The sequence below is a fragment of the Wolffia australiana genome, chromosome 19 (genome assembly GCF_029677425.1).
Source record: "Wolffia australiana isolate 7733 chromosome 19, ASM2967742v1".
NCBI classification, from domain to species: Eukaryota; Viridiplantae; Streptophyta; class Magnoliopsida; order Alismatales; family Araceae; genus Wolffia; species Wolffia australiana.
This window is the reverse complement of record NC_135853.1, coordinates 4,576,621-4,597,147: the sequence shown is the minus strand read 5'-3', so window position 1 is coordinate 4,597,147 and position 20,527 is coordinate 4,576,621. Positions and strand designations below refer to the sequence as shown.

General features: G+C 39.5%; 2 protein-coding genes across 14 annotated transcripts in view; both read right to left on the bottom strand.

Annotated features, from left to right (window-relative positions):
• Positions 1-10,397, bottom strand: part of LOC144715482 (calmodulin-binding transcription activator) — a 60,471-nt gene extending 50,074 nt beyond the window's left edge. For 3 of the 7 annotated variants that reach the window (XM_078590408.1, XM_078590411.1, XM_078590410.1), the window contains exons 1-4: positions 10,259-10,397; positions 10,115-10,181; positions 9,478-9,603; positions 2,279-2,394 (exon numbers count right to left, since the gene is read on the bottom strand). In XM_078590408.1, coding sequence (XP_078446534.1) covers positions 2,279-2,394; positions 9,478-9,603; positions 10,115-10,178 — 306 coding nt within the window. In that variant the 5' untranslated portion in view covers positions 10,179-10,181; positions 10,259-10,397. Of the gene's footprint in view, positions 1-2,278; positions 2,395-9,477; positions 9,604-10,114; positions 10,189-10,258 lie in introns of those variants that run through there. The other 4 variants (XM_078590413.1, XM_078590412.1, XM_078590409.1 and 1 more) reach the window with 3 other exon arrangements.
• A 2,686-nt stretch (positions 10,398-13,083) lies between these two features.
• PPR40 (pentatricopeptide (PPR) domain protein 40) lies at positions 13,084-16,390 on the bottom strand. 7 transcript variants are annotated; one of them, XR_013584715.1, is made up of 4 exons: positions 16,067-16,390; positions 13,868-15,998; positions 13,699-13,766; positions 13,084-13,449 (listed from the first exon to the last, which is right to left on the bottom strand). XR_013584715.1 is itself a non-coding variant. In XM_078590673.1 (2 exons), the coding sequence occupies exons 1-2, from the start codon at positions 16,155-16,157 to the stop codon at positions 14,251-14,253; spliced, it is 1,839 nt and encodes a 612-aa protein (XP_078446799.1). In that variant the 5' UTR covers positions 16,158-16,390; the 3' UTR covers positions 13,084-14,250. The 7 variants fall into 7 exon arrangements, 1 of the variants encoding a protein (XP_078446799.1); XR_013584717.1 differs by having other exon boundaries at positions 13,084-13,326; XR_013584718.1 differs by having other exon boundaries at positions 13,084-13,310.
• Between the last annotated feature and the right edge of the window lie 4,137 nt (positions 16,391-20,527).

Genomic DNA, 20,527 nt, shown 5'->3' with positions numbered 1-20,527 from the left:
CATCTTCAGCCTGCTTACAGAATCTTGGGATATTTGATGTACACCCTTGGACAAGGTCTTCTCTTCACCCTAGAGGGAGGTCTGTCTTTAGAGGCCTTCACGGACTCTGATTGGACTGGGTCACCGGTGGACCGAGGATTTACCTCAGGTTACTGCACATTTCTTGGCGGCAGCCTTGTCACCTGGAGAAGCAAAACACAGAAGGAGGTGGCTCTCTCTAGTGCAATGGCTGAACTCAGGCCATTGAAGTGTGGCATCTCTGAATATGCTAAAATACCTATTGGAGGACCTTAGCGGCACAAGGGTGATGGTATCACACTGTATTGTGATAATCAATTAGCCATTGCCAAGGCCAAAAATCCAGTTCAGCATGATCGGGCGAGGCACATGGGAATAAATTGTTAGTACATTCTTCAGAATATTGATCATGAGTTTATATGTCCGGTCTTTGTTTCTTCGTAGAGCAAACGGCAGACATCTACGCTAAAAGCCTGACAGGACCCCAGTTCCAGACATTCGCGTCAAAGCTGGCAATGGCTAACATCCACACCCAGCTTGTGGGGGGTGTTAGATCATGTCCTGCAAGCTGTATCAGTGAGCCCGGCCCGACTGCATGTAAGCTGGTTGAATACCAGCTAAATGAACTACTGAGTAGTGGATTTTATTCCTTTTTCAAAACCCGTTCCCCAGTTGATCACCAATCTCAGGTGGTCTTCCCCATTCTTCAAAAAAAGTGATAAGAAAAAAATTATGATGACGAAGGGAAAATAAGTCGATACATATGAACTTATATTTTGAAATATTGTATCATATACTTGACTGAACCTACCCTCAGGATTAGAAGCACTACAAACAAGGTATCCAGACTTAGACTTTGTAACAAACTAAGTCTGGATATCTGTCAATCACAGGACAGCATTCAATTTTTTTAGTATTTTTTGGGGCCATGGTCCAAATTATTGAGGTATCATTTATTTCATGGGCACCTTATAATCCACCACAATCATGCTACTTGGAGAAATAACCAGATTTTTGAAAGGTGGGCGACTGCTTCCAGTTTTAGGCATCTCTCGATCTTTAGATTGGCTTTATTTAATGCTTTCCAGTTGAAATTTTCTGATCATTTGAAAAAACTCATAATACTCACATGCTAGCTCCAGGGCCCTAGATTGTACTAATACAAGTGTTTAAAGACCTAAAGTTGTGCTCATAAATGTTCGCATTCAACAGTCAATATTTCAAACCTAGATGACATAACTTTCTTGTGCTTTAAGCATATTTCTTTCACACCATGATTCAATTTTGTGGACCAAAGATATAAATGTGCTACAAATCTTCTGAAAAAAGATGAAAGTGACAATTAAAATGAAACTTTAAAGTGAAATGTAAAACTACACGATCCTTTGATTTGATTTCGTGTCCTCATCCACGACCTGCATTGCTCATAAATCCTTCACTTCTTGATCTTGATTCTATCCTTTCTTGAAACTATATAGCTATTGATATATCCTCATTTATCCTATAAGGATCCAGGACCCTAATGATGAATTTAAGTGTGAACTGTTATCCTCTCCTTTCTTTTTCTTCCTTCGTGTCCTTTTGCTGTGGACCACTAAAAACCATCTTGAGTGAACAAAACAGTTAAATGAATAACAGCACTGCTATGACTAAAACCGGATGCAGTCTGTCACAACTCCCTGGGAAAACCCTACATAAAGTGTCCCATCTCATCCAGGAAGACCGTTAAAATTGTTGATCTTGGAAGAACACTATCTGGCTCTTACTTGAACCCTTGGTGACTGGATGTGAAGCGTCAACAAATAAGGGACTTCTACCAAAAAAATCCACACCACTGATTTGGTGAAAGAGGCGAACTGTCAGGATTCTCATCTTTAACCATTCATACCTTTCTTCCTACCTTGATCCTCCTCTTGCTCCCTTCTCCCAGGTGGTGAATCGACACTACTCTGTTTCCCTTCTTCTAATGTTTCCCTGATTCTCTCTGGAAACTCAGTACCTTGCATTTTTTCCCTTTTGCAGTCAAAGTTCTACCATAAAATTCTCTAAGCTAGAGTTAGAGGATTTATATTATCTCCAAAGAACAAAGATATGAATGCTAAAATAAGTGATAATTTTTTTATCAGGTGAGCAACTAATTGGTGGCCTCTAATATTTAAAGAGGGACACCATATAGGTAAATTTAGAAGTATATACTTCAAAGTGAATAGCGAATCAAAAATTGCTGGGACCAAGATTTCTCATCTTTGAAAAGTTTGACCTTTAATTTTTCATGAGCTTCCTGTACCGTCTTCCCATCCTTCTTCTTTCTCCAGTTATGACCATCTTTTCGAAAATTCCTCAGCATATGCCGGTCAAACAAAAGAATGCTGCCACCTAAATTGAAGCAATAAAGTAAATATGTTGGTATAGACCGATATCATTTAAAAATAGCCATCTCCAAATCACGAAAAATAAAATTAGCCAATAGGTTTCCCCAAAACTGGCAGCACAAAAAACATTCATAAGAAACCTGGTCGGACATAATTAGGCAAATTAGCCTGAAAAAGGTTACATGATAGTTGCAACTTATAAAAACCAAAAAATACCCTTGGTGAATAGTGAGAATAGATCTTGATCCAAACATGTTCTTGGTAGCAACGGTTATTCGTCAGCAGCCCACCTTCATTCTTCTTTTGAGCTGTAATGTCTAGCACATGAAGTGTCAACTACTTGTTAGTGTCTTCCAAATGATTGACCTTTTCTCTGGCATCTCCTCACCCACTCCTGGTGAATCTCAATTTCTGCTCAGGATATTTCTAACCGCAGTGAATCATTAGACACTTGGAACAGTTTTTCTCCAATGGCAGATCCAATAATGACGGTACCAGATACCCCCATCATTCTGCATGGGAGGCCCATGTCTGAAACTTATAAAATTCTCATGGTATACCAATGCCCATCAGGCATGCCAAGTTGAACAGGTATATGCCATGCCAAAGTTGTTTCTGCCATCTGGCCAGATTCCTTGCTATCAATGCAAGATCAAAGAGATTCAGCAGTAGATAGCCAGAAGATGACCCATGCTTACGCTTAGAGGGATTCAATCTATGTGCTGCTAGTGACGCAGTCTTAGTACACGAACAGTGTAGGAGCAGGACTTGAATCCACAAGCCTTGCTCTACTTGAAGCAGCAAAGTCCTGAATCCACAGAACTAGCTTCTCCAACCCTTGAGTCCACAAGGGGTTGTGCTCGAATCCACATGCACTAAAGAACTCTCTAGCAAAGAGAACACTCAGAGGGGAGAAACAGGAGTTACAACAAAACAATACACTTCAATAATAATCCTTCAGGGGTACATGGGCGCCTTATATAGGCCACAACAGATGCAGGGTCGTCCATAGTGATAGTATCCAAGAAATGACAGCCCAACTCTGACAAGCTAAAACAAAGAGAAAACAACTCTGGCAAGCTAAAACAGAGGATAAGCAGACCGAAAAGCTTGAACAGAGATATTCTGCAGCATCTGGGCCCTGTAGAATCTGTCAGAAGCCACTTGTGAGGCTCAAGAAGATCCTGATAAGACAAAACAGAAGATCTGCAGCTCTGACAAGCTGGAGCAGAGGTATTCTGCAGATTGTCCCGGAAGGAGAATCTGTCGGAGGAGCTATCAGAGGATTTTGCCAGAGAAGAATCTGTTGGAGGATCTATCAGAGGATCCTGTCAGGGAAGAATCTGTCAGAGGATCCTGTCAGGGAAGAATCTGCCAGAGGATCCTGTCAGAGAAAAATCTATCAGAGGATTCTGTTAGAGAAAAATCTATCTGAGGACTCTGTCAAACAGAAATCTGTCTAAGGATTTTTATTTTTTTTTGATAAATATAGAAGATCACCCAACTTGGTGACCCTCCGTACACATGAACGTGGACGGGTCTAGGCCAAAAAGCATAATCCCATCCTTCCGCCCCTATCCACCACCTCATCCAGGACCAAACCAACAAAAAACCAGTCTCTCTACATCATTTTTTGCCCTTTCCACCGACATTGCCGCCCCCTTGAAAACGACCTCGTTGAGGTGAGACCATATCGCCCAAAGCACCGCGAATCTCAGCCCCGCTCCTTGTCAGTCCCCCGCTTGCGCCGCAGCAGTGTGGCCCATAGCTGCGAGCTCGACATAACCTCTGCCAGCCCCTGGCTATCCCATAGCGCCCGAGCAATGTGGGAGAGCAATACAAGCGTCGTGCTGCTAGGCGAAGCAGTTGAATACTGCACCCTAGATGGCGAAAGTCCAGTAGCCGAAAGCATCACTAGCATATGCTCTGACCCGAGTAGCATGGGGCACGTGGAATCCCGTGTGAATCAGCAAGGACCACCTTGCAAGGCTAAATACTCCTGGCCGCTAAACGATCGGACCAGACAGGTGCAGGTAGCTTGACCGCTTTACCCGTCATTGAAACACAAGCTGGAGACGTATCGGCCTATATCCCCACCAATGCCGACAATGGAAGAACAGATGCTCGCACTCCTCTTCCTCTTCCGTACACACAAGGCATAATGAGGATTCAGACGGAAAGAACCTTCGCCGTCTTACACGGGTCATTGTCCGCTTCTTCGCGAGCAACCATACAAACACCCTAACCTTCAAGGGAATCTTTTGCCTCCAGATTGAGCGACATGCCCTTAAGATGATTGGGTCCTCATAGTGGTGTGGTCTCAAAATCTGGTAAACACCTCGGCTGGAGAACGGACCCGATGCCCATACCCACCCATCTGTCGTCCCCTCCATCGGCCTCCAATTGCTCAAAGTTTGCTGAAGGCTTAAGAAATCCTCCACCCGTTGACTAGATAAGATGGCCGCAAAAGTTGGACACCACACTCCATCCCACCACTCTTCCACCAAAGCATGCCGGTGACGGGCAAGGGAATAAAGGCAAGGGAACAGATCACAGAATCGTCCATGCGACGACCAATTGTCCGTCCAAAACCTGAAGCCGGCGCCATTCCCCAATTGAGCCCGGAAAAACTCCTTGACCACTGGCCATACCTTCTTCAGCCCTCTCCACAAAGCCGACTCCCCTCTCACATTACGCATCAACTTCTCCCAATCTAAATTGGATCCGTATCTGTCCCTCACCACCTCCTTAATCAAATCATCCTCCGGTCCCACAATCCGTCTAACCCATTTCGTCAATAATGCCACATTTAGTGTATTTAGGTCAGGCACCCCAAGTCCCCCCTTTTTAGTTGGCATGCAGATGTCATTCCATGAAACCAGCGCCATGACACTTCCTTCCCCCGCATTTGCCCCCTTCCAAAAAAATCTCCGCATGATCCCGCTCAGGCGTTTCTCAACACCCACCGGGATTTTAAACACGGATAGATAAAACGTTGGAATTGCTGATAATACCGATCGCAGCAGCACTAGTCTCCCCCCTCGCGACAAGATTCCTTGCTTCCACCCCTCCAACCGTCTCTCCACCTTCTCCACCACTGGTTGCCAGTCTGCTTTTTGTAGGCTATCAACAGACAGGGGTAGCCCCAGGTATCTCATAGGTAGTGAACCCACCGGCATTTCAAGCGCACTGGCACACTGTGTCTCCTCCTCCGTCGCGAGGCCGAAACCCACAAATTCTGATTTTCCTCTGTTAATGTGCAGTCCCGAACAATCTGCGAACACCCGCAAGAGTGCCGCCAAATTCTTGGCCTCCTCTACCGATCCCTCGATGAAGAACAGTGTATCATCAGCATATTGTAACAGAGGGATGCCCAATGGCTGGCTCGGCGTCTGAAAACCTTTAATACAACCCCTTCCACAAACCAAAGAAGTACTTATGGCTAGTACATCAGCTGCCAGAACAAAAAGCATCGGCGCTTGTGGACACCCTTGTCTGAGTCCTCTCTACGGTCTGATCCACCCCCCTTCTGGGCGTCCATTTACCAACACGGCAAATGACTGAGACGTCACGCATCGCTTCACCCATTTGATCCATTCCTCTGGGAACCCCTTCCTTCGTAACGGTGCCCATAGGAACCGCCAATCCAAAGAATCATATGCCTTCACAAAATCAACATTCCACATGAACCCCTTGGTCCCATTCTTCTTCCACGAAGCAATAATCTCCCCTGCCAGGACTGCATAGTCAACAAGCTGTCTCCCCAGAACAAAAGCAGACTGGAATGGCCCAACCAAGTCCCCAAGTACCCCTTGTAATCGATTAGCCAGTACCTTTGCCACAATATGATATATGGAGTTGGATAACGATATGGGCCGGTAATCGCCTACATTCTCTGCTCCTTGTCGCTTCGGTAGTAAGAATAAGAAGGATTTGTTTATCCTTTCCATATTAGCTTGAGGGTTCCTGAGCTCCCCCAATGTGGCAAACACATCATCTTTAACCTCACTCCAGAACTCCTTGTAGAAAAACACCGGTATGCCATCCGGTCCTGGGGCGCCTTCGCCATTCAGCCCTGCCATAGCTGCCCGAACCTCCTCCATATCAAAAGGCCGCACCAGACCATCTCTCTGCCCTTGCATTAACTGAGATGCCCCTTGTCCTGTCCACCGCCAACTGTTCCGACCCCCCCGCCGTGACATCAAACGAAAGTGCTCCGCCATTGCTCGACCCACTGCCTGTGTCCCTGTAACCCTTTGCAATCCGACCTGCACTGATAATATCCGATTCACTCTACGTCAGCCATTTGCTGCAAGGTGGAAAAACCTCGTGTTTGCATTCCCCTCCTTTAGCCATAGCTGTCGGGATCTTTGTCTCCAATCCATTTCCTCCTTCCTATCCTCCTCTGCCACCACACATCTCCACTTCTTTCGCTCCTGAATCTCCACACCCATTAATGTCCGAACCTCCTCTGTCTAAGGATTTTTGTGGAGCTCTAGGTACTTTTCTGCAGATCATGTCAGCTTTTAGAATGAACTTCTTCTTGGGCCACCAGCTGCTATTGGGCATTAGAAAATGGGCTTATGGGCTACATCAGCTAGCTTGTTGCGTGCATTACTGTATCCCATCCAGCAAAGAAGTAAAAATTTTATAGAGCATCAAGATGTTGACCACCAAAAAATAGAAATAAAAAATCACAAAGTTTTTTTCTCCAATTCCAATGGCCTGCCTAGACTAGAAAAGAGCAACAGGCAGAGAAAGGATGACAAAGCCTGGAGCTACCTTCAGACAAAAAGCCACTAAGGACCACACCTGCAGGTTGTCAACAGTCATGACTGCTCAACAATGATGACCACTAAGAGCAGTACTCCCCAATTGAAGGAGGCCATTAACAGACATGACACCTGGCTGACTGAGATTGCCGAGCAGTGCCAGGACTACTTGGACCTTAGGGGTTGTCAAGCCTGAGCCACAGTCAACCCTAGAGCCAATTGGGTCTTGGCCACTGGCAAACCCAAGTGATTCAAGCCTCAGTCATGATGGTATGACCCCCCTTCTATGCATGACGGCTGTGGAGAAGACCATACTGGCAATCAGACTTCAACTTCACAAATCTTTCGGAAGTCCATACTGGCGGCTGTGGAGAAGAGGGTGCCGGGTGATTAATCCCCTCCTCTTCCCAAATAGCGGTGCAGATGCTTTTGACACACACCACATCAGGTATTAGTACGGTAAGGTCTTAAAATGATGCTCAGTGTTATTGTGGATGCTCAGAGTCTGACAAGTAGTGGATATATGTAAAATGATGGAACCCTAAGAACAGGAACTGAATAAGATCAAACAATGAGGCAGAAGAATTAGATAAAAGTGTCTGGTCTGAGACCACGTGCTCACATGGGAGCATGTCCTCTCAAGAAGTTCAAAAAATATTAACGCACTCAACAACTATCCCATTCCCGCTCCGGGACTTAACTTCTCATTTTTCCACCTATACCAGGTTGTCCTGACAGGAATAATTGGGCTTGGACAGGTAAGGCATTACTTGGATCAGGACAGGTCTTAAATGTGGAGTTCATGGTGACCTACCCTATAAGAAATGGAGAAGAAAGAGAATATAAATTTTTTACACATGCACTGCAGTACGCAGCAGAAACAAGTGACGTTGATTAGTCCTATGCACATGGAGGCTGAGCCATGATGATTTCCTAATGTGATAAGCCTCTACCGAGAATGTATCAAACCAAGAGGAGGATAGCTAACCGCACACGTGCGGATTGATCCGGCACATGGAAACATTTGAATAAAAGCATGGGAATGGTGCGGCAGGAGGAGGCTATATAAAGAAGAGGAGGCATAGAAGAGGGTATGAAGATTTGGAAGAACTTCTTGGAAGAGCGCCAAGAGATTCTCCTCGCCGTGCTGTCGTCGTCCGATCCGGCCGCCAGCGTCCCCGACACCACGACGACAGTTTATTCTATTTTTTATCCTTTCCTCTCTCTTTAATACCTTGAACAATCGAGTGTATTGAGTCATACTGATTCTTACCGTGGACTACTCAGATTCATACTAGTTACTTCCAATTTTGAGTTAGTTCATCACATTCTCGGAAATCGTTAAGATCTATTCAGTGTCTTAACATAATGAGAAACCAATAACATATCTAAAGCATGGAGTTTTCCTGGATGAGGTGGAGGGCACATGCAACAATGCTTGTTAACATATCAAAGAGAAAATCTTAACACTAGCATGATATGAGAATCTCGAGGGGTTCCTTTTCACCAAAGATTTCAATTAATAATACAACTATGAAACATGTTTAGAGTTCTGAAGAGAGAGATGACAAGCTGCCCAAGGGTAAAAAAGTCTCAATTTATCCGCAAGTATATGCAGAGACAAGTAAAGCTGGTGCAAAGACTGTGCAGCCACCTGTTAGAGAGTATTCTGATGGAGAACTTCAGAAATGCAAGATGGTTTTTCTTCCTAAAGCCATTGTTGAAACAAGATAAAAAAGGTGGTACTGCAAGCAAGATAATCTGTTTTCTATATGAATGGTTGTTCTTCACATGGTGTGTCTATTAAGCAAGCTCAAAAGCTATGACACTGAGTTTGTGCGGTTGATCTTGATGTTGGAGTTTGCGATCTTTATGGAGAAGTGTTTGGCAAGGAGGTTGGAGGTCTTTGGTATAAAAGTCATTCGGTATAAAAATATGCTTTCAATTGTAACATACACAGGATACTAAAATTTAGATGCTTCTGGTGCCATATACAATCAGGGCAGAAAGATTGTTTTCATTTCTTATTATTCTTAAGAGATATGAATTATAGAACAACATCTGTTGGAATCTTTCTCGTTATGGCCTCTTTCCACATCAATAGACTGATACTATTAGGATATTGATATCTATGAAAGCGAACAACCTTTAACATTATCTTCAAGAAGTTTGAGTAAAAATATAACGGTCAAGATGAAATCACACATGGGAAGATGTAAAACTCGAACGCAGTACAAAACTGGGAAAACCATGAGGAACCAAAATCAAAAATATTTGAAGCGCACTAAGAATAATGCTGCAATTTAAACACGTACTTTCTGGATTCCGAACTGGTTGAGGCTGAATCTTCAGGAGGTTATAATTCGACAACAGTGCATGGATTTCATTTGGCCGGAGCCATCTATTTGATGCATCATCAAAAAGCCTCCCAATATCCAAATCTGTGAGTGACCAAGGACATCAGCATGCACCAAATAAATTCAATATCCAAATAATTAAAATATGTTTCTTTAATAAATTAATTGACAAAATGATCATCATTAAGAGTTTCCAGCCATCAGCATACACCCAATAAATTCCATTCAGATTTCTTTGAATTGTTCGCATCAAATATAGGTAAAAATCGGATGCCGAAAGCACTCTTGGGGTTGGGAAATTCCATAAATTTGGACTGCCAGTGAATGAGAATTATGAGTCGTAAAGTTAACCCCAGCAATGACAATTACAAACACGATGGGAGCTCCTACAGATGCCATCGGCAGCCACTAGTAAGGCCATCAAACTCTGAGAAACGAAGATCATTGAGCACGATCATTCGAAATCGGAGCTAAAACTAAAACTAGGACTAAAAACCAGACACGAGATAGAAAGAAAAACAGAATCATTTCATCAGAACAAAGAAACGGAATTCTCATAAACCCAAGAGAACTCAACCGAACCGCTCCATCTTACCAGCGGTAGTGTGGAATCCATGAATTTCCGAAGCAGCTAACGGCTCCGGAGCCCCGAGCTCCATGCACTGAATCCTTCGACCGAAATTCACTCAGAAGCAGCATAAAACAGCGCAATACGAAAGAGGGACTTCAATTCCCTTACCTGGAACAAATTTCTGAAGATCGAAAGCGAGGAAATCAAAGAAGAAACTCCAAAATCTTCGCGATCCGATCGGCGCGGCAGTGCTCCCCTTTCGGTTTGACTTCCCTCCCTCGTTGAGAAGAAGTCCACTCCCTGTTCTTCGCTTCGAATATTTAAGCTTGTTAACGGATGACGGACCGTTATCTGTTCTCCCCAATCTCGTCACCCGTCATCCATTGGAACGATGGAGATGACGTCACGGATAACGGGAATGACGTACGGTATAATGGGAATGACGTCATGGGTGACGGAGTATGACTGATGATGTTTCAGATGTTGGAGATGTGGATAAATATTTGGAAAATGAAATGAGTACCTTCTTAGATGGAGATGAGTCATGCTACAATTATAGACAGGGACGACATCCGTGAACGATCACTGTGAATGACGGGGACAATGACCATCGACGATGGGGATGACAACCACCAACGATGAGAGGGACAACGACTACGAATGACAGGGATGATGATCCTGGACGACAAGGATGATTATCATCGTGGGGGGAGACGGGTCATCAATGACTCCTCTCTCTCTCTCTCTCCTCTCTCTCTCTCAGAATTTTAGCACATGTTCCAATTTTCATGACCGACAAATGCCAGAATGGGACTGATGATAGAATACTGATGATGATGAATTAGTGATAGATGACAACCTGTATTAAATGAAATGGCATGGACAAAGGACTGAACAAATGGCTGTTTAGTCCCAATCTGTCCATCCAAAATTGCCATTTGCCATTTGTTCAACAAGACTTGATTTGATATGGCGTTATACTTATTAATGTTAATGGAATGACACATTTATGTTCATCATTTATGTGAATCGGTTCATTTTGAGAAGGCTACATCAGAAAATTTTAATGTATCTAGGATGATCGATTAGGGTTTGATAGTTGACCATACTCATTCCAAAATTAGTTCATTTTGAGATTTGATATTAGGAAGATATCTTACATACTATTTATTTTGGTGTTTTTTAGAGCCGACGAGTTATTAGATTTATTTAGCAATTACACAAGGTTTGTAATTAATTCCTCATCCATGAGACACCATTGGAATGAGTTTAGGTATGGTCAGCTATCAAACCCTAATTGATTATCCTAGAAGCATTTAATTTAAGGCATCATCTAAAAAATCTATTTTCTAATGTATCCACTGTATTGGTCAAGTACTTCATTGCATCATCTTCCTTAACTAGCTCCTCTTATGACAAGGGTAAGCGATCCCATTTTATCATTTAATCATTTTTGCAAACTTGATGTTGTGTCCAAACTAAGAATTTTTGGAATATATTGATTAAGCTCTCTTTGTCATTGTTAAAACACAACCATCCATCTACAATATGTATTTGGTGCCTTAAGTCTATCGATCACTTACACAACTATGACATGTATCAGCCTTGTCAAAAGTTGGGAATAAAACCATCCACGAATACATATCGATCAATTTAGAAAAGTCTTCATCATTTGAAATTAAGAATAAGGATTCCTTCCATAAGGGCATATATTGAAGGTTTATTAGGAGATGGGGGTATTTTCTGAACCCAGTCTCTTACAACGAAATTTATGATCAAAACAATTAATAGGAAAAAGTGCAGTAGGGGGATTCGGAAAAAAGAGGGTGTCCTTGTTAGGATTAGGGATTATCATGAACATGTATAAATAGGTGTGTCCATATCCCTTGTCATTATTCTTTAAATATGACTATATATATTTAGTATATAGTGTAATATCCATATTATTTCAAAGAATTTTTTTTAAAATATAACTTTCACATCCCCTCATAGTTCAATCATTAGTTATTACAAGTCAATGACTCCCCAATTGTTACCATTTTTCATTCAGCATGTGAAGTATTCTAATAAACATAATGATAGGAAAAAAGTGCATAAATATTGTAAATATCTCTGTCTAAATGGAAAAAATTCTTGCTGCAACAAAATTATCAACGTCCACAAATTTAAAATTCATTTGATATGAAACACTTAATTTGGTGCATCTAATTAAGATATTTGAGAATGAGTTTTAATATATTTTCCATTGGTTTAATTATGAACGCACAAAATCTAGATTGCTAGTTATCAGTTTTGGAAATTTATAAAATAATCAATTTTGAGTTCAATTAAGATGAAATATTGAAGTCACTACTTGCTGAACTTTTTATTTTAGTAATAAAAAATATTTTATAATTTTTATTAAATTTTGGTACAAAAATTTTTATCAGACCCTATTATTTCTCCATTTTTCGAATTTTCAAAGACATATTATAATCTAATCATTAGTAATCATGTTCTTCTAAATACAAATGGATATTTTTTCCTTATATCATTATATTCTATCAAGAAACTTTTAAGTATTTTTTTTTTAAATAGGGAAAAATGTTCTCTCTTCTCTTTACTCTATGATTTGATAATCAGGTAAACAGCTATTATGTTATTTAGAGATATTGGTGATCAGTTAACCATAAATACTGGCTAATCATTTCAAGCATTTTAATTTAAAAACAGTAGGGGTCCACAACCACAAAGGTTACTTACAACTGAGTTGTTTCCTGAAATGCATTGCAAATATAACTGGGAGGTATTGAAATTTGCTACAATGTAGTCATGATCAATACGTAGTAAAAAGGTTTGATATTTATAATAATTATTATTGATCTCTGAATTTTTATGAGACAAACTAAACGATAAAAAAACCAAGATCGAAAATTCCATATGGCCCAAATAGCCAACCAACTTTGAAACTGTGAATATTATAATGGACGACAACAAGTGAAAAGAAGAGAAAATGCATAAAGGAATATGAGAGGCCGGCTAGTTAGAAGAGAAGCAAGCCTTGCGACATTGAGAAAACAGAAGTAACTTATCTATAGGACGTCTTCTCATAAAATTGAACCAGGATAAGTATTTTAGAACACGAAAATTACGCAAATTAGAACCATTTTTAAAGCAACGCACATCATCAAAATAATGAATGGAGTGATACCACCGTTGTCCCAATCCACGTCTCCTTGTTCTAAAAGTGTTAGTGGCTATAAGTAGAAATTGTTATATTTCTGCGATACTGAATAAAAAATTCAAAAAAAGAAACAAAGACGCCTAACTGGGATGTGCGTTAGTACATACATCTTCCCAATGGTACAGACAGTTTCTAACTGATAATAAAAAAAACAGGTATATAAGTATTATTGAATAAGTAAAATACCAAAATCAATTATTGAATCGTCACCATGCATTAATCAGAAAATTTGAGGAAATACAGTCCAAAATTTTTGGCTCTCATTTTGATTGACTGAGTATAAGAGTCATTGAGAGATGTGAAAACTAAAATGATGGTTATATAGGTGATATTTTAACACCTTCGCATATAATCTGAATAGATAGAGAAAAATATGGAAAATCACCTGAATCTCTTTCATTCTTCATATGAAAGAAGAAACTTCTGAGTCAAAGGGATTCGGTTACCTTGCCACTGGATTTTGGAAACAAAAGAGAATATATTAAAATATCCTATGAATAAGTGATAATCTTGAGGATAATCCGAGCAATCAAAGCAACAATGGAAAGACATACCAAGTGGAGTAATTCCAGAGGAATGGAATGAGTTGGATCGTAATTGCGCAAGATATGCGATGGATCAGACATTAAAGATTATAGCCCCTCTTTAATTTCAGATGTCTAAGAGTAATGCAAATGATTGTATTCGCACTTGACCATAAGCAGAAGCACTTTCTGCTACACATATTCCTGCGGATCCTCCCCAAACCATACAATGGCAAGCTACTGGTCATGTTAATGAAATTTCCTCAAATATTTTACAATCTGCTCAAATCTTGGGCTTCCTCGAAGCATCCAAATTTATGAATCAACTAATCAACGATTTTAACCCAATTCTGGGTTGCTTCCATAAGCTTCCGATACCAAAGAGCTCATTTTGCCGCGCAATTTTACCCCTCTCAAAATGAAGCTTGTTCGAAAGCATGATTCGTACAACTATCTGGGGTTATACCAAGTCTCAACATTGAATTATAGATAATCCGAGCTTCCTCAAACTTTTTCATCCTGCAAAGCCCTGAGATTAGGGCATTGAAAGAGTAGATATCTGGATAGATGTTATCTGCCCTCATTTTCAAAAGCAAATTCATAGACTTTCCAATTAGCCCAGTACTACAAAGACACCGTAATAATATATTATATACCATAGAGTCAGGGTTGACATACCATTCATTCATCTCTTCATAACACTTAAGTGCATCTTCTACTTGATGTGAACGGCAGAGACCGTCTATTATAGAGCAAAAAGTGAAAATATCAGGTTTCAATCCATGTTGCAAGAGCATTTCTAAGAGTTCCCTTGACCTTTTAACATCTCCAACCTTGGAGAAGCCACTGATTAGTGTGTTAAAAGTCACTATGTTAGGAGGTAGACCCTTGTTCATCATCTCAGAGAACATATCCATAGCCATCTCCATCATTCTGGCTTTGCAAAAACAGTCTAACAACATGTTATAAGATATTTCATTGCAGACAAGTCCACCTGAGAATACCAGGGCAGCATATTTTCTACAAATATCAGCTCTACCTTCATTACATAGAGCAGAGATGATCATAATATATGTATCAAACTTAGGTTTCCCTCCCCGCAGAACAAAATCATCAAAAACTTTACAACACTCAGTAGCTTCAAAGTCTTTCACCAAACAACCCATGATCATACTGAATGACACAGTGTCAGGGACATAACCTCTTCTGCTTAGCTTACTCAGGAATTCATTGACATGCGTTGACATGTTGTTCTTGCAAAGACAGTACAACACAGCATCACAAATCTGTTTGCAGAGGATTGGATCTCGATCTAAGACGCCATTCAGGACAATGTAAGCTTTTTCGGGTTCGAGACTTCGAAACGCGCCGTGAACTAAAGATCTGTAAGTAGCTTCACTTGGAAGAATATTCCTCTTCTTCATTGCCAAAAGAATTTCAAAGGCCTCATCAATCCTCTTGGCATTACAAAACCCATCGACTAACATCGTATAAGTAAATACATTGGGTCGGAATCCGGCAGACTCCATCTGATTGAGTAGGCGCTTAGCTTCATCAACAATGCCTAATTTACACACCCCATGGATTAGAAAATTGTAAGTGAACCGGTCTGGTTTGCAGTTATCTGATAGCATTTGCTGAAATCTAAGATAAGCCAAGTCAAGAGAATTGGACTTTACTAGGGAATCTATGACAGAGTTGTAGATTCGAGTAGTGGGCTTCAACCCAAGGTAAGATATCTGACTAAAAACCTCTGATATATACTTGAATAAACCCAAAAAACCCCAACTTTGGATCAAGAGACATAGTAGATCCTCTGTAATCTGACAGCCAGAACTTTTGATCTCGTTCAAGAACTCAACAGACAGCACAGCCGGCCCTCTTCTCTTCAAAACATCAGACAATGCCCTTTTAACAGCTAGCTCTTGGGCTAATCTTTGATCTGAGTTGCAAATCCAGAGATACAGCTTAAGTGAAGACCCTGCACACTCCGAACGCTGCAAGATTCTCACAGCAGATTGAGAGCTCATCTCACAACGCCGAAACTCTTTGTTCAGATTTGAAAACCAATCTTTTGCGGAGATTATAGACAATATAAAAAGAGGGTCCACGGATTTCTTAATCTCTCTGGGTTTACCCATCTCAAAAACCCGTTTGGGAGCTTGAAAAAGAAGCAAAATTTAGCGATGGAAAAAGAAGAAAAAATAGATTTGATCGACTTGGGTTTACCTGTTCTTCCTCGGTTTGATGCGCTTAACCATTCTCCAGTCGCTTCAATGGCGGGAGAGGCAGTCAGGAAACTTCGAATATGGCTTCTCATCGTGAGACTATCTTCTGCCTAGAAAATACGTTTGCTGGCTACAAGAGACCAACTCTACAATATATCAATTATCATGTTACAATACAATAAAATAATGGCAGGGTTTATAAATTATCAAGTCTATGCACTGCAGTAAAATAATTCAGGTTGAGTGTGTAGGTTATGGTCTATATACAGAAAAGATTATATAATTTTAATACTTAATATCCTCCCTTCAAGAATTCCACATAGAGTGCACCTAGAACATCATGAACTAATGAGGTAGTAACTCTGCAGCGCCACGATCCGATATCGGTCTTTTTTTAGCAAAAACCTAAACCTAAACCTGAAATTAGGTCAGGTTGACAAGTCAAAGTCCAACTCAAAGCTAAAAAGTCAATCAATGTTTTGAATAAAAATTAAGAGCTCAAAGTTAATTAGAAAAAGATTGACCTGAAACTTTGCTCGAGGAACCAAATAAATCAAATAAAATATTGACATGAATTTCCGATACTACTAATAATGTCTCATAAATTGTGTTAAGTCAATGTCGGAAAATATAGTATTCACCTTTCAATGGTTTCCACTAAACTTGGTCTACCCTTCAAGCAGATTACATGTCTCAAGATTGATGTATAATTATATAATGTTAGGGAGTCAGAAACATGGGAGGGATTCCAATAAGAGAGGGAGGGAAAGAGAGTAAAAGGGAAATATATAGAGTTGGATACAGGTAGAGGGTGAGAAAGAAATAGATAGGGTTAGAGTAGGACAAGATTAAGAGAAAAACAGATACAGTTAGAGAGGGGGAGAGAGTGAGAGGGGAAAGAGATGGAGTTAGAGGAGGACGAGAGTAAGAGACAAAGAGATACGATTATAGAGGGGAAGAGAGTGATAGGGAAAGAGAGGATATTTTGAGAGAGGGATAGAGTGTGTGTGTGTGAGAGAGAGAAGTAGATAGAGGGAGATAGGGAGAGGGAAAGAACCAGAGGGAAAGAGATAGAAGGGGAGAGGGAGAGTGAAAGAAATATAGGTAGGTAGAGGACAAGCTGGAGCAAACAGAGAGAAAGAAAGAGGGTGGGAGAGAGAAAATGAGAACGAGAGGAGAGAGTGAGCCTGAGAAAAAGAGAGGGGAAGAGAGAGCGAGAGAGACAGGGAGAGAGAGCAAGCGAGTGAGCGAGCTTGAGCGAGAGAAAGAGAGATTTGGAGAGGTTAAGAGATTTATAGAGGTAGAGAGTGTATAAATTATAAATTTATAAAATATGATGATTATATATATGGTTTTCGATCATATCTGACAATCTAACCATAACTAGGCAAAAAGTTTGGTCTGCTTAAAAAAAGCCAAACAGACAGTTATGTTCAGTCTGGTCTACCTAACTTTCAATAGACTATGAGGTTCATTAGTAATGGCCAAACTTTGTTGATAACTACTGAAAATATTGGGCAAGCTTTGGTTGGTAATTCGGCTGCACAATATGCAAGGTAGCAAAGGCATGCAGATGAAAAAAAATGGTGAGATGTGGAATTTTCTATGAATGTTTGCATTAAAATGATCATATCCATATGTTATCATAGTTACAACATCAATTTAAATTGCTTTTAGAGAGATTTCATGAATTTCACAGATTTTTCAGTATTGGTATGGAATTTTCAGACTTCAGAATCATAGAGCAGTGAATTATGATTCAAAATGTCTTTTATAGGTTTTTTAAGTGCTTCCATTATGTGTTTTGGGCTTTACTCCGAAGTCGTAACCTTTTGCCTCATATCTCAAAATCTGAGACATTAAGACACCAGTAGTACCTTGAAGTAGGGATGAATAGGTGTATGGGCAAATTTTCTTTATTCTCTTGTTTACTTAGTTATCCTCAATTCAAGTATTAAATGTACATAAATAAATATCATAATTGTAAAAAGTAGATATATATCTACTAAATAATATTCAACATTCAAATTCTGGGTACGTGTTATGTACGAAGTATTCATTACTTTAACATTTCCAATAAATTGGTAGGATATGAGGACCTCACTTAGAAATTTTAATATATTTATTGTTATTCCGTAGTCTAGACCTTATGAGAGTACACCATTATTTTATTCCCTTCAGTCCTACCAAAGTACATTATAAGATCATCCATGTTAAGTGATAATCTCTTGCGTAAATCACCCAGTCTAATGTTGTTTTTTGGTAGAGTCTTTACTCATCAGAAAGCTCAACTCACCTGCTATGGAGAGGACATCAAGTAGAATATATAAAATTAATATGACGTATCAAGCTTCATGGAACTGGATGAAAAAAATGGTTTTTAAGTAAATCACGTGTTCCATACTTTTTCAATTTTTTATTAATATGATACATTTCTTATAATGCAAATATGATGTTTTTTTATGAAGTTTATGAATATGTGATCCAACTCAGTGAATTATGATAATATCATAACACATATATCAATAGTCTTTAAGTTGTTGGAAATAAATGTGGTCTTTAAGCCAATCACATTCCACTTTTACTTCCATATCCACTAATACAATATATTAATTATGATGCACATGCAATACTTGTAATTGAAGTCTATGATTACATGAGATGAATAAGTGAATTATGATGTGATCACTAGTATTTAAACATGTGTTCTAAACATTCATTCTTGAAGCATACTCATGAAGGGTAAATAAATTTCTAGGTACAATAGCATTCTTAGTCCCACGCATATGATGAGTACGATTAGTCGTATGGCCATTAATGTAGAGACACCAAGGATAGATAGTGGGTGCCCTTTGGGAAAAGATTTCCAAATTGATCTGAATGAATCCATGAAAGGAATTATAGAACTTGTCAATCATGTTGATTCATATCATCGTTGCTTGGATGAAGGGACAAGCCCATGAAAGTGGTTGTGCAATCAAGATGGGATCGTCCACCCTCTGTATAAGGGGGGATTGACTCAAGGAAGATGGTGTAATTAAATACCTGGTCCGCTTAATTTAAAATAGGGGAGAAGTTGTTTCCGATGATTTCACCATATATTATTACTAGCATGAATGATCAATCAGGTGACAGTAGCCATACCCGAAGTAATTAATAAGTCTCACGCGGTTGGGGTATTATACATACATAGTAATAGATGAGGATAAAGGGTCCATGACATAGTTGACATACTCATATGTATGTTCTAGGTGTATCTTGGAATCCCTCAGACCCATGACATAGCTAATCAATTGCGTAAAATTGATACCTTATTGCTTATTCTATATTTGATGTAGTTAATTAATAAGATCAGCCCAGTGAAAGTTCTAGGGCCATTCAACTAGAATGATACTAATGAACCATAAATTAGGTTTAAATATGTTTTTTAAGGCTTCTGGTTTATAAAAAGATACATTTTATTTCCCTTACAGCACCAACTGAGTAATGTTCCAATCTACAGGGTGCAAGAATTGAATAATTGAAATTGAAATTTAAGATTTAATATTTATTTATTTTAGGAATGAGGTCTAATTTAGTGAAAAAAAACAAGTGCGGGGTAATTTAGAATGATTATAGGAAGGTCAGAAATTATTAATCCTATTTAAGGTAATTTATTTAAAATTTATAAATCAATTTTGAATTTTTTATAGAAATTTATAATTGAAAACAATAATTAATTAAAATTAAATAACCTTAGCACGTGCTTTTGGATCTTTGGTTGACAGTTGATGGTGACAGACCTCAGTGAAGTGGAACGAATAAAATATATATTGAATTAGATTACAACAAATATAATGGTGGATTTGTGCCGACTATCGGCATAGAGGAAGATTGATGATGATTCCATCATCGTCGGTGTGACAGAGATGAAGGCATATACATGGTGATGAGTGACGGAGTTGGAGATGGCGTGCGTGATGGTAAAAACCTAGGCTATTAGTGATGATAACTTAGGAAAAAAGAAGAAGATGTGAGTAAGAAAAAGATGAAAATCACACTAACCTCATCGGCACGTGTTCAACACGCCCAGTGTTATTTTTTATTCGTGTGTCTTGATATGAATGTCAGTCCTTCAATCCTTCTCTATTGGAAGGCAAGAAAGGACTCAAATGAGATTTTGAATGAGAAAATCACTCTGTTAATCCTAATGAGGAACAAAAACAAGCAGTGCCTTTTTAAAAAATATGGGGGGCTCTATCTATAGATCCCCATGGTAAATGGATAGAGATAAATGTCGAACTACCCTAAAAAATTCAGCCCAAAACTCCTTTGGGATCTTTAGATAACAATCTAAGCCATCCAATATCCATGGTGGATTGACATCATAGCAAGCAATTATAATAGTGGAAAAGTCAAATTATTCATTTAAAATATTGAAATAAGTTTAATTTTATATATTATGGCTCATAATATTATTTTT

What these genes read in the sequence shown, in the direction of transcription:
- PPR40 (XM_078590673.1), bottom strand. Translation starts at nt 16,157, where the DNA reads ATGAGAAGCCATATTCGAAGTTTCCTGACTGCCTCTCCCGCCATTGAA. An exon ending in ATCAAACCGAGGAAGAACAG is followed by an intron (nt 15,999 to 16,066) that starts GTAAACCCAAGT and finishes TTCTTTTTCAAG; the next exon opens with CTCCCAAACGGGTTTTTGAG.